The 17280-nt window shown below is 43.1% G+C and overlaps 1 protein-coding gene across 6 annotated transcripts in view; it reads right to left on the bottom strand.

The window, feature by feature from the left end:
- Positions 1-17280, bottom strand: part of DOCK3 (dedicator of cytokinesis 3) — a 688972-nt gene that overhangs the window by 49188 nt on the left and 622504 nt on the right. For 5 of the 6 annotated variants that reach the window (XM_050780657.1, XM_050780653.1, XM_050780654.1 and 2 more), the window contains 3 exons: positions 5610-5695; positions 2531-2557; positions 2305-2400 (listed from right to left, as the gene is read on the bottom strand). In XM_050780657.1, coding sequence (XP_050636614.1) covers positions 2305-2400; positions 2531-2557; positions 5610-5695 — 209 coding nt within the window. The remainder of the gene's footprint in view (positions 1-2304; positions 2401-2530; positions 2558-5609; positions 5696-17280) is intronic. The other variant, XM_050780655.1, reaches the window with a different exon arrangement.

Raw genomic sequence — 17280 nt, 5'->3', positions numbered from 1 at the left:
GCATGGTCTTTCCAACAAGTTTATCACTCATTATTTACTCTGTACCTGCCAGGAGCCAGCCCCCATACAGGGGAACAGGGAGATAAGGACAAGGTTCCTATCCTCAAGGAGCTGGTCCTCTTTTGTAAGGTAAGACAGAAAGATGATAAATGATCATAATTCAATGTGTGCACAGACAGGTAAGCTCCTGGCTTGGGAAAGCTTTCTTAATAGGGGTGAGTTGGAAGACCACTCTTGGGAGAGAACACAGCATATAGAGAAACCTGAAGGGAAAATACAAGTGGTTAAGTGGTGACAACATGGAGAAAGAGACAGGGCATGGTTCTTGAGTCAGCTAGATCTGGATTCAGATCCTAGCAGTGGTACCTCTTAGTTTCTCCTCATGGATAAAAAGAATGAGGATGCTTATAGGATTAGAGAAAATGTATGTAGAGCACTCAAGTGGCGGATTTTCAATAGACAGGGGCCATCATCAACATTATGCTGTTTCCTTTCACGTTAGCAAGGAGCAACACTGGGAGGCTGGGTTGTAGGGCATGAGTACTGGGGACTAGCAGAAGATTGGTCTGGAGAAGTGAGCAAAGGCCAGTGATGCCATATTAAGGATTTTGGACTTTTTGTAGATACCACCACCGAGACAAGAAATAGAGAATGAAGTTGGTTTTGGGCATGAGTTTGAGTAGCTTGTAGAAGGTAGCTAAAGAAACCAAACAGGCAGCTAGAACAAGGCCTTGGAGCCTAAGAAATTATTTTCTGCTCCTTCGTTAGGACACGGTGAATAAAACCAAACTTTAGAAAATGTTTTGGTAAGGGGGAGGTGCAGCGCTTTGTTCACCTCTCTTCCCTTTCTAATTGTAGCTGCAGGAGAAGCTACGGACCTGGTGTGAACAAAGAAGTCTCTTGCTGTAAAAGGGGCCCCAAGGCCAGCTTTGAACTTGAAAGGCCCAGGAAAAACGGCCTGAAGTTCACACAAGCATAGCTGTGCTACAGAACGGGGGGATGCTTAAGACGAGAGCATATTTCTCAGGAATTCCATTTCCATATCCAGGCCAGTGCATTGGACACCTGAGTCTTTTGCACAGCAGGACCTTCTACTTCAGCAGCAACTGGAGCCAGGCTTAACTCTCCTATTTCCTGATCCATGAGCTCAAAATGCTCTCCTCATTTGGCATTTGCACAGCTTATAGCACAGAGAAGGCAACTATTGCTTGGAGCTGGGTTTCATTTATCATTTCTCCTCACCTTCCTCCAGGCTCCCAAAAGGTACCTTTAGCCATCACCTGAACCCTGCTGAGAGAATGATTAAGGCTGCAGTTGTGGTTTCATTGTCACGTTTGGACTAATTCAAAAGCCATGATACAACTGAGAAGGCAGACTTCCATTAAGAAATTCTAATTCTGGCTGGGCGCAGCAGCTCAGGCCTGTAATCTCAGCACTTTGGGAGGTCGAGGTGGGAGGATCACTTGAGCCCAGGAATTTGAGACCAGCCTGGGCAACACAGTGGGACCTTGTCGCTACAAAAACAAAAAAAAACCAAAAAACAAAAAATTAGCCGGGCATGGTGGCATGGGCTTGTAGCCTCAGCTACTCCGGAGACTGAGGTGGGAGGACAGCTTGAGCCTAGGACTTCGAGGCTGCAGTGAGCCATGATTGCCCTCCAGTCCGGGTGACAAAGCAAGACTGTCTTCAAAAAAAAAAATTCTTATTTCACATGAACTCCCAGACTGAACATAATATGAAGATCTCTGAGCTCACAGGCTGTTTCCTCTAATCTATTCTGGCCATGACCAGGGGACAGAAATAAATAGACTTTAGACAAAGAATATAGGCATTGAAAAGTGGGGTCCCTAGTCCCTGGAAAAGCCAACTTCATGTCCTCTAGGTGATACTTCTCTGCTCATCTGCCATATGGTTCGGAGGAAAGTCTGCACTAAGGACCTATAGCTGTTCCCTGCCCTGCTCTGGAGATAGCTTTACTCTTCTCTCTTGCTGTGCCCATTCCTCTGAGCCTTAACCCTTCTGGATGGAAGGCCAGATGACTACATATCCCCAAGATCCCTCCTGGGTACATGTGCCCACATTTTAGCGAGGAATCCCAGGAGGCCCTAGCCTACCCCTGGGAAGAGTCTCTGTCTCTGTCTCTTCTTGGTCATCAGCAGATTCCTACTGACTGGTGATGGCACCCAATATCACAACAGTGCTCCCCATGAAGGGCACATGGTCTCAGTTTTCAGGTCGGGGGATTCCCTTGCTAGAGAGAGTATCCTGACAAAAGAAGAGGTGAGCGGGTGGCTGAGAAGATACCTGTAGTCAAGAAGACGTTCCATGAGGCGGGTGACTGAGGTCACAAAGGAAATGCCGGTCTCACGCCATGTTTCTTGTTCAACCTTCTCCAACAGGCTATTGGTGGAGGGGTGGAGAAAGCAAACACAATTCATGAGCCTTCCCCTGGGCACAAGAGTGAAGTCCAAGAGCCCATGGAGGCTGTGATGGATCTGGAGACAGCAGACTTACCACACTGCAGTCTTACCTGGGGTAGGGCCCAAACAGCTGGGTTCTACTCCATGCAGCAGAAAGCAAAGACAAGGAGGTTACTGAACTGGCAGCAACAAATGAAAACACGTCTTCTATTTCCATGTACAAGTTCCTAAGGATGCCACTGAGGAGGAGGGGAGGGAGGGGCTCGGCTCCAGCCACCTTAGGCATACACTGTAACTACCTTCTGTTCTGAAGGAGTAGTTGAACAAGAGCCCACTGAGGGATAAGCCTGGCTTTGCCAACGGCTGACTGTCTTTATCACTGCCCAGAGTCATCCTCAGCAAACATACAAACCAAGCTCTGTTTTTCAAAATTTTAATTTTTCTTTTTTAAGATGGGGTCTTGCTATGTTGCCCAGTCTGGTCTTGAACTCCTAGCCTCAAGTGATTCTCCTGCCTCAGCCTCCCAAAGTGTTTGGATTATGGGCATGAGCCACCGTACCCAGCCTAAACCCATCATCTTCATGGAAACTAAGGGAAAGATTCTCATTAGTCTTGGGGCCCCAAAATAAGGGAAAGTGAGCAAGTCCAGGAGCTATACTTGGCCATCCTACTGTTGCAGGGAATGCTCCCAAGCAAAATGTGCCAGAGCCAGGAGCTAAATGCCCAGGTTCTTTTCTTACTTGACAACCTCATGCTCCTGGTACCTCAGGGCAGCCCCTGGCTTCTCCAAAAGCCTGGCTTCTGAGATCCTCTGCCATCCCACAGGTCTTTCCTAAGGGACAATGACTTGAACTCTTTCGGCTCGCTCCAGTGATGAGCCATCCTTCACTCCATACAATTTTATTCCTGATTCCTTTCCACACTATTCCTTGCTCTCTAAGGTCATGAGAGTCACCTGGGGTGGCACACCCAGCTAGGGGTCTAGCACTGGGTACTCAAACCCACACCCTGACTGCTGTTAATGCTGCTGCTACAATGATGACTGTCTCCTTGCACAGAGCATACTGCCTAGGCCAGGCTTCTGGGAAAGTGAGGGTTCTCCAGGTAACTCCTGTTGTTAGAGAAGGTTAAGAACACTGAATCTGACTTCTGCGGCTTTATCCATTGAGAAATGTACCAGCATTTTTCAACTGTGTTCTGCAGAGGTCTCTGTCCTAGAGGACAGGTGGAAATGTTCTGTGAGCACACAAGCATGGGAAATTGGGAAATGCTGATTGCTATACCCTCCTGTTGGAGATTTTTCATATCCTTTTTTTTTTTTTTTTTTTTTTGAGATGGGGTCTTGCTGTGTTGCTCAGGATAATCTCGAACTCCCGGGCTCAAGCAATCCTGCCACCTTAGCCTCCCAAGTAGCTGGGATTACAGGTAAGTACCACTGCACCCAGCTCATATCCTTTTGCACAACAAAGTCTTTGAGAAGTCCTAATAAAGAGGCTTGTTCAATTTTGCTTAGTTGAATCTTTTCTAAACTAATTCACCCATGATTTACATTTTTTTTTTTAGCTTCCAAAAACACAAATTTGAAAATGCTGGCCGGGCACGGTGGCTCACGCTTGTAATCCCAGCACTTTGGTAGGCCGAGGCGGGCGGATCACAAGGTCAGGAGATCGAGACCACGGTGAAACCCCGTCTCTACTAAAAATACAAAAAATTAACCGGGCGCGGTTGTGGGCGCCTGTAGTCCCAGCTACTCGGGAGGCTGAGGCAGGAGAATGGCGTGAACCCGGGAGGCGGAGCTTGCAGTGAGCCGAGATCGCGCCACTGCACTCCAGCCTGGGCTGGGCGACAGAGCGAGACTCCGTCTCAAAAAAAAAAAAAAAAAAAAAAAAGAAAATGCTGCTCCATGTTATGAGTGGTTCTCAGTTCTTAGACTGTTTTAAAAGCGCTTATAAACATGATTTGGTCAGGTAACTAGTAATTGCAGATTATTTTTGTACTTTTTCCTTTGTAGCAGTCATTTGTTAGCGGCCAAGGAACACTGCCTTGTTTCCACAATTAGACAAATCTTCGGCTAAAAAAGAAATACTAAAGGATGGATTCATTTTCACAAATTATAATTATTTAAATTTAAAATAAATTTACATTTTACCTCATGACTCCTCAAGAAACAAAGTGGGCATGGTATAGCGGAAAGACTCCCCCATCTGGAAATTAGAAGATCTGGGCCCTCCTTCCAGAGCTGTCTGTTACTGATGACACAACTGAGGGCATGCTGGCACTTCCCTGAGCCCAGTTCTTTATTTCTCAAGTGGGAGGGAAGATAATTTCTACTCTGCACACCTTGCAGGTATGTTGTGAGGATCAAATAAGGTAAGAAATGCCAACACATTTTGCACACTGGAAAGTTCTAAGCAAATGGATAGTATTCCTGAAAAAATACGCTAGAGGTTTGTTTTCAAAATGGAACTAAAACAAAGAACATCTCAAAGTTGGACATAAGTACAACAGGGAGGGTATTCTAGAGCTGTAAATATCTTAAGATTTCATTTTTTAGGAAGATAAGATAGCAACATCACTATCTACTTGGGAGGGCCATAGTTCCCCTGGGTCTCTCTTCAGGTCTCTTTGTCTCCATCAACTTAAGCCAGAAACCATGGAATGGAGGACCCAGAAGAACCCTGACATCATTCAGTACAACCATCTCATTCCACAAACATGAAAACTGGCCTGGAAAGAGTGTTGCAGCTTGTTCAAGAGCTCACTGCAATGTTTTTCAAGCTGACTGTACTAACTTACCAAGCAGGGTAATCAGGAACCTGTCTCTCAAAGGAGGATTTATCCCCCACCTTGAAATGCCAGCATTGAGCCCAGAACTGAGTCTCCATGAACTGTCTGCCCCCCATCCAGATGCAGTGCATGTTATGAAGACAAACAATGATCCTTTTCCTTTCAGCAAATCTAGGAGCTCAGAGGTTACCTGTTTTCTATCTTTTCAGTCAACTATGGGAATCCCTGAAAGAGCTTGGTTTCTTGGTGACAGAAGTTGAGCACTGCTACCATCAGGAACAACCCAGGTCTCTCTTGATAACCAAACTCTAAAGCCTGCCAGTGCAGTTGCAAACTCTACTTTTCACTGGCCCACTTCATCCCATCCCCCATTGTGATGTGCCTGGGGCTGGAGCAGCTTACAGTAGGCTGAAGAGCTCCCTGTAGCTCTCGTCACCTTTCCCTTCTGATACCATGCTGTCCAGCTTGTCAATCAACTCGGCCTCCACCTAGAAGGAAGCAGAAACTTCATAAACCTGAGATGACCTCAGAAGAAGAATGGGAAATCCAGTTCCTGTGGTGGGTGAGGATGGCGGTAAACTACTTCCTGATTCTGTCCTTGTTCCAAAGAAATCCCAGGGAAGATAGTATCTTACCTATAGCACCAAGAAATCACTCTGCCTCCCCAAATCAAGAAGGCCTCCCACCCTAGTGGTCTGAAAAGGAGGTAGGACTTAAAAGTCTCAGGTACTCTTTCCCATCTAAGGGCAAAAGGCAAGGATTCCCTACCGAGAAAAGTATTTTGGATTCAAAAGAGGGCTTTTTCAGATTTTTCCCCCCTTTAAAAACATTAATTCAAAATAATTTGTAGGCATAAAATACATTTGGTTAGAACTTTACCCTCTAGTCAGCCAGTCAAAAAAGATGCTTTCTGGGGAGCTTGTCCTCACTCTAATGGCTGGCATTAAATGGAGCTGAATGAGATTTGAGTGTTTCCTCCTGAGATTTTCCTTCAGGATTACAGGCTCCACTGTTTGTACCCACAGAACCTAGAGCCCTTGAGGCTGCTGTTCCTATCACTGGACCATCACTGGGCCCCTGCATTTGTTATTGGATACCTAAATCATAAGAAGCAAGACTATATTTGTTCCTACCCTGTGGATTTGCAAGGGCATTCAGCAGTACTCACTTTTCTTTTTTTTAATTTAATTTAATTTTAAGTTCAGGGGATACCTGTGCTTGACTGTTTGATTGTTGATTGATACCTGTGCCAGGTTTGTTATGTGGGTAAACATGTGCCACAGTGGTTTGCTGCACCTATCAACCCATCACCTAGGTATTAAGCCTCAGATGCATTGGCTATTTATCCTAATCTCAGCCACTTTTCTAATAGGTCTCACTGGATTTACTCTGAGGTGAGAAACTGGTTGTAAGTGATATGATATAAAATTGTTTTAACCTTTTATTAACCTTTATTTATTTATTTTGAGATGGAGTCTCACTATGTCACCCAGGCTGGAGTGCACAGGTGTGATCTCAGCTCACTGCAACCTCCACCTCCCAGGTTCAAGCGATTCTCCTGCCTCAGCCTCCTGAGTAGCTGGAATTACAAGCATGCGTCACCATGCTGGCTAATTTTTGTATTTTTAGTAGAGATGGGGTTTCACCATGTTGCCCAGGCTGGTATTGAATTCCTGACCTCAGATGATCCACCTGCCTCAGGCTCCCAAACTGCGGTCAAGCCACCGTGCTCGACCCCTTTATTAACCTTTAAACTATAGTACTGTGACATTATTTATTTAGTATTTAATATAAACAAAAAAGTCACAGAATGGCTGCATGAAATAATGTGCTATAAACAGAAGCCTTTCTCACTCTACAGAGAACAAAGAATCCTAAGGCTAAGAAATAATAAAAGAGTAACTGAATTAGTAAATTCAATGAAGGCAATTAGGGCCTCTGAAGTCCGATGACCGGAAAATGAGGCCTTTTTTTTAAATAGTGGTCTGCTACATGGCCAGGGCAGGGATGAGTGAGTTGCTTGAATATACATTTGAGAAGAAGCAGAAAGTCTGAGACCCGGAGTCCTTAGGGATTGAAGCCCTCTCACTCTCTCTGTGTGGAGAAAAGGCATAAGCAGGGACTTGCCTGGGGTTATGTTACGTCAGGTAGAGCTGCATCTAGAAGCCAAAGTGGGTTAGTCCCAGTTCAGAGCTTTTCTTGCTCACTGGGTCAACCTGCTGGCTAAAAGGCCCCCAAGAGAAGGGCCTGATTATAACAAGGGATCTCTCTTCACACATGGTGGTATAGGTAGATTGTGCCTTCAGAACACAGCAAAAAGGTGGGGAGGGGACCTGGAGCAGCAGAGTGTACAACAGTGTAAACAGGGTACAACAGTCCACTGGAATCTAAATGGTTCTCAAAATGGGTCTCTGGGCCAGCAGCAGCAGTTTCACCTGAGATCTTGTTAGAAATTAAAATTCTCAGGCCTCATCTAGTTTGTCGGATCAGAAACTCAGGGTGGGAGTGCACAAGCTGTGCTTTAATGAGTCTTCCACGTGCTTCTGAAACCTATTCAAGTGTTTTGAACTTTGTATTAGGCAAAGAAGCTGGTGATGGGGCTGGGCGTGGTGGCTCACGCCTATAACCCAGCACTTTGGAAGGCTGAGGTGGGCAGATCAACTGAGGTCAGGAGTTTGAGACCAGCCTTACCAGCATGGTGAAACTCCATCTCTACTAAAAATATAAAAAAATTAGCCAGGTGTGGTGGCACCTTGCCTATAGTCCCAGCTACTCGGGAGGCTGAGGCAGGTGAATCACTTGAACCCAGGAGGTGGAGGTTGCAGTGAGCCAATATCATGCCACTGTATTCCAGTCTGGGCAACAGAGTGAGATTCCACCTCCCAAAAAAAAAAAAAAAAAAGCTGGTGATGGAAGGATATGGGAGACATGACTTAATCACCCCTACAGAGCTCATAAAGGAGCAAGTTATTAGGAGAAATCTAGAAATCTAAAACATGGGACACTGAATATCAACACATGCAAAATCAACATCTCTAAGTCAAACAATAAGTTCTTCAAACATATTAGGTCATAATTAGTGACACTGACCATCAAGTTTGTAGTTACTTTTATTCCATAGAAACAATATTCCTGAAGTGACATCTTCATTCAACAAATATTTGTCCTGTGACATAATGATATGCACAGTTCTAACATTTACCTCTCTAAGCCCAATTTTCTACGTTTGTGAAATAGGAATGGTGGTAACATTCCTCTTTGGTGTCACTGTGCCCTGGATCTTGGGAAGTACTTAATAAATGCTAGTTTTGATTTTCATCTCTATGAGCCTACCATGTCCCAGGCACCATGGTGGGTTCTGAGATATAAAAATGCACAAGAAATAATCCTGGTCCCTAAAAGCCCATCATCTGGCAGAGGTGGCAGGTAGGACAGCTGACACAGCTCAGCATGGTAATTGCTTAGATGGAACATACACAGAAAAGGTAGTCTGGATTTCAAAGAATTGTGCTATAAAAACTTAAGAAAGGTTTTTGACTCTTTGATCTAGTGATTACAGGTTGAGAAATTTACCTAAGAAAATAAGAATAAATGTTTTTGGCAATATTAACAACAAAAATTTGGAATGAACCTAAATTGCTAAAATTAGGGGCTGAGAGAGGTGGGTCATGACTGTAATCCCAGCGCTTTGGGAGACGGAGGTGGGTGGATCACATGAGGTCAGGAGTTTGAGACCAGCCTGACCAACACGGTGAAACCCCATCTCTGCTAAAAATACAAAAAAAATTAGCTGGGCATAATGGCACACACCTGTAATCCCAGCTACTTGGGAGGCTGAGGCAGGAGAATCGCTTGAACCTGGGAAGAGGAGGTTGCAGTGAGCCAAGATCATGCCATTGCACTCCAGCCTGTGCAACAAGAGGGAAACTCCATCTCAAAAAAAAAAAAAAAAAAAAAAAAAAAAAAAAAAAAAAAAAAAAAAAGTCTGCAATCCCAGCACTTTGGGAGGCCCAGGTGGGCAGATCATGAGGTCAGGAGCTTGAGACCAGCCTGGTCAACATGGTGAAACCCAGTTTCTACTAAAACTATAAAAATTAGCCGGGCGTGGTGGCAGGCAACTATAATCCCAGCTACTCAGGAGGCTGAGGCAGGAGAATCACGTGAACCCGGGAGGCAGAGGTTGCAGTGAGCTGAGATCATGCCGCTGCACTCCAGCCTGAGCAACAGAGCAAGACTCAGTCTCAAAATAAATAAATAAATTAATTAATTAAAAAAATTAAATTAGGAGCTTAACAAAATACCTTATGATCCAGCCGTATATACAATGGAATACCATATAGCCTCTAAACTGATGCGGTAGTATAGGGGAGCATTAATTCACATGAAGAGGTAGTCATGACAAGTTGCTACCAAAAAAGGGAGATTACAAACCAATATATACAACACTTTCATTTTTTTGGCCATTTTTTTTTTAATACTTTAGGTTCTGGGGTACATGGGCAGAACGGGCAGTTTTGTTACATAGGTATACACATGCCATGGTGGTTTGCTGCACCCATCAACCTGTCATCTACATTAGGTATTTATTCTAATGCTATCCCTCCCCCAGCCCCCCAGCCCCTGACAGGCCCTGGTATGTGATGTTCCCCTCCCCGTGTCCATGTATTCTCATTGTTCAGCTCCCACTTATGAGTGAGAACATGTGGTGTTTGGTTTTCCGTTCTTTTATTAGTTTGCTGAGAATGATGGTTTCTGGCTTCATACATCTCCCTGCAAAGGACATGAACTCATCCTTTTTTATGGCTGCATAGTATTCCATGGTGTATATGTGCCAGATTTTCTTTATCCAGCCTATCATTGATGGGCATTTGGGTTGGTTCCAAGTCTTTGCTATTGTGAATAGTGCCACAATAAACATATGTGTGCATGTGTACAGTAGAATGATTTAGAATCCTTTGGGTATATAGCCAGTAATGTGATTACTGGGTCAAACGGTATTTCTGGTTCTAGATCCTTGAGGAATTGCCATACTATCTTCCACAATGGTTGAACTAATTTACACTCCCACCAACAGTGTAAAAGCGTTCCTATTTCTCCACATCCTCTCTTAGCACCTGTTGTTTCCTGACTTTTTAATGATTGCCATTCTAACTGGTGTGAGATGGTATCTCATTGTGGTTTTGATTTGCATTTCTCTAATGACCAGTGATGATAAGCTTTTTTACATATGTTTGTTGGTCGCATAAATATCTTCTTTTGAGAAGTGTCTGTTCATCTTCTTCACCCACTTTTTAATGGTTTTTTTTTTTTCTTGTAAACTTGTTTAAGTTCTTTGTAGGTTTTGGATGTTAGCCCTTGTCAGATGGATAGATTGCAAAAATTTTCTCCCTTTCTGTAGGTTGGCTGTTCACTCTGATGATACTTTCTTTTGCTGTGCAGAAGCTCTTTAGTTTAATTAGATCCCATTTGTCAATTCTGGCTTTTGTTGCCATTGCTTTTGGTGTTTTAGTCATGAAGTCTTTGCCCATGCCTATGTCCTGAATGGTACTGCCTAGGTTTTCTTCTAGGGTTTTAAAGGTTTTAGGTCTTACATTTAAAGTCTTTAATTCATCTTGAGTTAATATTTGTATAAGGTGTAAGGAAAGGGTCCAGTTTCAGCTTTCTGCATATGGCTAGCCAGTTTTCCCAACACCATTTATTAAATAGGGAATCCTTTCCCCATTGCTTCTTTTTGTCAGGTTTGTCAAAGATCAGATGGTTGTAGATGCATGTTGTTATTTCTGAGGCCTCTGTTCTGTTCCATTGGTCTGTATATCTGTTTTGGTACCAGTACCATGCTGTTTTGGTTGCTGTAGCATTGTAGTATAGTTTGAAGTCAGGTAGCATGATGCCTCCAGTTTTTCTTTTTGCCTAAGATTATCTTGGCTATGCAGACTCTTTTGGTTCCACATGAAATTTAAAGTAGTTTTTTCTAATTCTGTGAAGAAAGTCAATGGTAGCCTGATGGGGATAGCATAGAATCTATAAATTAGTTTGGGCAGTATGGCCACTTCATGATATTGACTCTTCCTATCCATGAGCATGGAATGTTTTTCCATTTGTTTGTATCCTCTCTTTATTTCCTTGAGCAGTGGTTTGTAGGTCTCCTTGAAGGGGTCCTTTGCATCCCTTGTAATTTGTATTCCTAGGTATTTTATTCTCTTTGTAGCAATTGCGAATGGGAGTTCACTCACGTTTTGGCTGTTTGTCTCTTAATGGTGTATAGGAATGCTTGTGAATTTTGCACATTGATTTTGTATTGTGGGACTCTGCTAAAGTTGCTTATCAGCTTAAGGAGATTTTGGGCTGAGACTATGGGGTTTTCTAAATATACAATCATGTCATCCACCAACAGAAACAATTTGACTTCCTCTATTCCTATCTGAATACCCTTCATTTCTTTATCTTGCTTGATCACCCTGGCCAGAACTTCCAATACTATACTGAATAGGAGTGGTGAGAGAGGGCATCCTTGTCTTATGCTGGTTTTCAAAGGGAATGCTTCCAGTTTTTGCCCATTTAGTTATGATACTGGCTGTGGGTTTGTCATAAATAGCTCTTATTATTCTGTTTTGTTGATCTTTTCATAAACCAGCTCCTGGATTCACTGATTTCTTGAAGAGTTTTTGTGTGTCTCTATCTCCTTCAGTTCTGCTCTGATCTCAGTTATTTCTTGTCTTCTGTTAGATTTTGAATTTGTTTGCTCTTGCTTCTCTAGTTCTTTTAATTGTGATGTTAGAGTGTCAATTTTAGATCTTTCCTGCTTTATCTTGTGGGCATTTAGTGCTATAAATTTCCCTCTACACACAGCTTTAAATGTGTCCCAGAGATTCTGGTACATTGTGTCTTTGTTCTCATTGGTTTCAAAGAACATCTTTATTTCTGCCTTCATTTCGTTATTAACCTAGTAGTCATTCAGGAGCAGGTTGTTCAGTTTCCATGTAGTTGTGCAGTTTTGAGTGAGTTTCTTAATCTGTGGTCTGAGAGAGTGTTATGATTTCCGTTCTCTTGCATTTGCCAAGGCGTGTTTTACTTTCAATTATGTGGTCAATTTTAGAATATGTGCAATGTGGTGTTGAGAAGAATGTATATTCTGTTGATTTGGGGTGGAGAGTTCTGTAGATGTCTATTAGGTCCACTTGGTCCTGAGCTGAGTTCAAGTCCTGAATATCCTTGTTAATTTTCTGTCTCATTGATCTGTCTAATATAGACAGTGGGGTGTTAAAGACTCCCACTATTATTGTGTGGGAGTCTAAGTTTCTTTGTAGTTTTCTAAGAACTTGCTTTATGAATCTGGGTGCTCCTGTATTGGGTGCATATATATTTAAGATAGTTAGTGCTTCTTATTGCATTGATCGCTTTACCATTATGTAATGCCGTTCTTTTGTCTCTTTTGATCTCTGTTGGTTTAAACTCTGTTTTATCAGAGATTAGGATTGCAATCCCTGCTTTTTTTTTTTTTGCTTTCCATTTGCTTGGTAAGTATTCCTCCATGCCTTTATTTTGAGCCCATGTGTGTCTCTGCATGGGAGATGGGTCTCCTGAATACAGCACACTGATGGGTCTTGACTCTTTATCCAATTTGCCAGTCTGTTGTCTTTTAATTGGGGCATTTAGCCTATTTACATTTAGGGTTAATATTGTCATGTGTGAATTTGATCCTGTTATTATGATGCTAGCTAGGTATTAGCTAGAAACTAGCTAGCTAGTTTCTTCATAGTGTTGACGGTCTTTACAATTTGGTATGTTTTTGCAGTGGCTGGTACCAGGTTATTCCTTTCCATGTTTAGTACTTCCTTCAGGAACTCTTGTAAGGCAGGCCTGGTGGTGACAAAATCTCTCCACATGTGCTTGTCTGTAAAGGATTTTATTTCTCCTTTGCTTATGAAGCTTAGTTTGACTGGATATGAAATTCTTGAAAATTCTTTTCTTTAAGAATGTTGGCTGGGCGTGGTGGCTCACGCCTGTAATCCCAGCACTTTGGGCGGCTGAGGTGGGCAGATCATGAGGTCAGGAGATTGAGACCATCCTGGCTAACATGGTGAAACACCGTCTCTACTAAAAATACAAAAAAATTAGCTGGGTGTAGTGGCGGGCACTTGTAGTCCCAGCTACTCGGGAGGCAGAGGCAGGAGAATGGCATGAACCCAGGAGGCGGAATTTGTAGTGAGCCGAGATCGCACCACTGTACTCTAGCCTGGGCGACCAAGTGAGACTCAGTCTGAAAAAAAAAAAAAAGTTGAATATTGGCCCCCACTCTCTTCTGGCTTGTAGAGTTTCTGCAGAGAGATCAGCTGTTGGTCTGATGGGCTTTCCTTTGTGGGTAACCTGAGCTTTCTCTCTGGCTGTCCTTAACACTTTTCCCTTCATTTCAACCTTGGTGAATCTGAGGATTATGTGTTTTGGGGTTGCTCTTCTCAAGGAGTATATTTGTGGCATTCTCTGGATTTCCTGAATTTGAATGTTGGCCTGTCTTGCTAGGTTGGGGAAGTTCTGCTGGATAATATCCTGAAGAGTGTTTTCCAACTTGGTTCCATTCTCCTCGTCACTTTCAGGTACACCAATCAAACATAGATTTGGTCTTTTCACAAAGTCCTATATTTCTTGGAGGCTTTGTTCATTCCTTTTCATTTTTTTTTTCTCTAATCTTGTCTTCTTGCTTTATTTTATTAAGTTGATCTTCAATCTCTGATATCCTTTCTTCTGCTTGATCAATTTGGCTATTGATACTTGTGCATGCTTCATAAAGTTCTTGTGCTGTGTTTTTCAGCTCCATCAGGTCATTTATGTTCTTCTCTAAACTGGTTATTCCAGTTAGCAATTCGTCTAACCTTTATTCAAGGCTCTTAGCTTCCTTGCATTGGGTTAGAACATGCTCCTTTAGCTTGGAGGAGTTTGTTATTACCCACCTTCTGAAGCCTACCTCTGTCTATTCATCAAATTCATTCTCCATCCAGGTTTGTTCCCCTTCTGGCTAAGAGTTGTGATCCTTTGGAGGAGAAGAGGCGTTCTGGTTTTTAGAATTTTCATTGTCTTTGCAGTATTTTCTCCCCATCTTCATGGATTTATCTACCGTTGGTCTTTGATATTCGTGATCTTCTGATGGGGTCTCTGAATGGACGTCCTTTTTGTTGATGTTGATGCTATTCCTTTCTGTTTGTTAGTTTTTCTTCTGCCAGGCCCCTCTGCTGCAGGTCAGATGGAGTTTGCTGGACGTCCACTCCAGACCCTGTTTGCCTGGGTATCACCAGCAGAGGCTGCAGAACAGCAGATTGCTGCCTGTTCATTCCTCTGGAAGCTTTGTCCCAGAGGGGCACCTGCCAGATGCCAGCCAGAGCTCTCCTGTATGAGGTATCTGTTGGCCCCTAATGGGAGGTGTCTCCCAGTCAGGAGACATGGGGGTCAGGGTCAGGGACCCACTTGAGGAGGCAGTCTGACCCTTAGCAGAGCTCGAACGCTATGCTGGGAGATTTGCTGCTCTCTTCAGAGCCATCAGGTAGAGACGTTTAAGTCTGTTGAAGCTCCGCCCACAGCTGCCCCTTTCCCCAGGTGCTCTGTCCCAGGGAGATGGGGGTTTTATCTATAAGCCCCTGACTGGGGCTGCTGCCTTTTTTTCAGAGATGCCCTGCCCAGAGAAGAGGCATCTAGAGAGGCATTCTGGTCGCAGCGGCCTTGCTGAGCTGTGGTGGGCTGCATCCAGTTCAAACTTCCTGGCGGCTTTGTTTCCACTGTGAGGGTAAAACCACCTACTCAAGCCTCAGCAATGGCCGAAGTCCCTCTCCCAACCAAGCTTGAGTGTACCAGGTTGGCCTCAGACTGCTGTGCTGGCAGTGAGAATTTCAAGCCACTGGATTTTAGCTTGCTGGGCTCCGTGGTGATGGGATGCACTGAGGCAGACCCCTTGGCTCCCTGGCTTCAGCCCCCTTTCCAGGGGAGTGAAGAGTTCTGTCTCACTGGTGTTCCAGGCACCCCTGGGGTATGAAAAAAAACAAAAACAAAAACAAACTGCAACTAGCTCGGTGTCTGCCCAAAGGGCCGCCCAGTTTTGTGCTTGAAACCCAGGGCCCTGATGGTATAGGCACTGGAGGGAATCTCCTGGTGTGCGGGTTGCAAAGACCATGGGGAAAGTGCAGTATCTAGGCCGGACTGCACCGTTCACAGTCCCTCATGGCTTCCCTTGGCTAGGGAAGGGAATTCCCTGACCCCTTGTGCTTCCCGGGAGAGGTGACACCCCACTCTGCTTTGGCTCACCCTCTGAGGGCTGCATCCACTGTTCAACCAGTCCCAATGAGATGAGCTGGGTACCTCAGCTGGAAATGTAGGAATCACCCGCCTTCTGTGTTGATCTCGTTGGGAGCTGCAGACCGGAGCTGTTCCTATACGGCCATCTGGCCAGCCCTCTAACAATTTCATTTTTTAAGTTAAAAAAGCCTACGTATTGAGAAGAAAAAGTCTAAAAATGACATAAACTGCCTCCTCTCCAAGTTCCTAACAATGGTAGGATTGTGTTAAAATTCTGCATTATAGCTATTGCATTTTTTAATTTTTTTGAGATGGAGTCTTGTTCTGTCACCAGGATGAAGTGCAGTGGTGCAATCTCAGCTCACTGCAATCTTCACCTCCCGGGTTCAGGCGATTATACTGCCTCAGCCTCCCGAGTAGCTGGGACTACAGGCACACGCCACCACGCCCAGCTAATTTTTGTATTTTTAGTAGAGACGGGGTTTCACCATGTTGGCCAGGATGGTCTTGATCTCTTGACTTTGTGATCTACCTGCCTTGTCCTCCCAAAGTGCTGGGATTACAGGTGCAAGCCACCATGCCCAGCCCACTATTGGATTTAAAATTTTTCTACATTAAATAAATATTGTTCTATAATTAGAAAAAGTAGTTTTAGGCTGGTCAGTGTTAGTGATGGTGGAATGCAACCCAGCCCCATTTTCAGCTGACTCAGATGACCCACAGTGCAGCTCTGCAATGTCATCCACTTCTTGGTAAAATTTTTTTTTTTTTTTTAATCAGGTGGTGTGCATTTTGCACATTTAGAAGGCACAAGTTGTGACAATACAGAAAAGTAACAGTTCCTGTTTTGTTTGAAGTTATTATTTCCCAAAGACCTGGAGGCATTAGAGTTACACACTCCCAAACTGATCTAATCTTAAATACTATTTACCCATGATAAAAAGAATCTATAAAAAACTTAGAACTAGTATCATATTTATTTATTTGTTTAATAGGAGAAGCACATAAGGATAGTATCATATTCACTGGTAAAACACTGGTGAATACTTTCTTCTAAGAACAAAGCAAGTTTCTCATTGCTCTTATTTAACATCATCCTGGAGGTCCTAGCTGATGTGATATGGCAAGAAAAATAAGAGATCTATAGAGTAGAAGGGAAGAAATAAAACTCTCTTTTCTCAGATGACATGATTGTCTAAACAGAAAATCCCAAGGAATCTGCAAAAAAGCTTCCAGAACTAATAAGTAAATTTAGCAAGGGTACAGGATATAATGTCAATATATAAAAATCAATTGAATTTCTATATCCTAGAAACAAAAATAAAACAAAATTTAAAAATTGCAATTATTTATTTATTTATATAAACAAAGTGGAACATTTTAATTGAACTTTCTTAAAACTAATGGATCAAGTAGCAAAGCAGTAAGGCTACAGAAGTTCAAACAATTAAGGAGCTTGAGCTACTAGATAAACATAAATTTTACTCCCTCACCCACAGAATACCCATTGTTTTCAAGTTCATGTAGAACAATTTTTTGAAATGCTGCATACTTGGCAATAAAGGGAGTCTAAAATTTGCTCAAGGAATCAATATCAATCAGTTGCATGGAATTATTTAGAAGAGCACGAAAAAACAGGAAATACATAAAAATCTAATAATATATGTGTAAGATCTCTATATAAAACACTGATGAAAGAAATAAAAGAACACCTAAATAAATGGAAAGACATACTGTTTTCATGGACTATTAAGACATCAATTCTTCCCAATTTTTTTATATATGTATAATT

This window comes from Macaca thibetana, chromosome 2, assembly GCF_024542745.1.
Source record: "Macaca thibetana thibetana isolate TM-01 chromosome 2, ASM2454274v1, whole genome shotgun sequence".
NCBI lineage: Eukaryota > Metazoa > Chordata > Mammalia > Primates > Cercopithecidae > Macaca > Macaca thibetana.
Note: the sequence above shows the minus strand (reverse complement) of the source record. Positions and strands in the feature narration are given on the sequence as shown.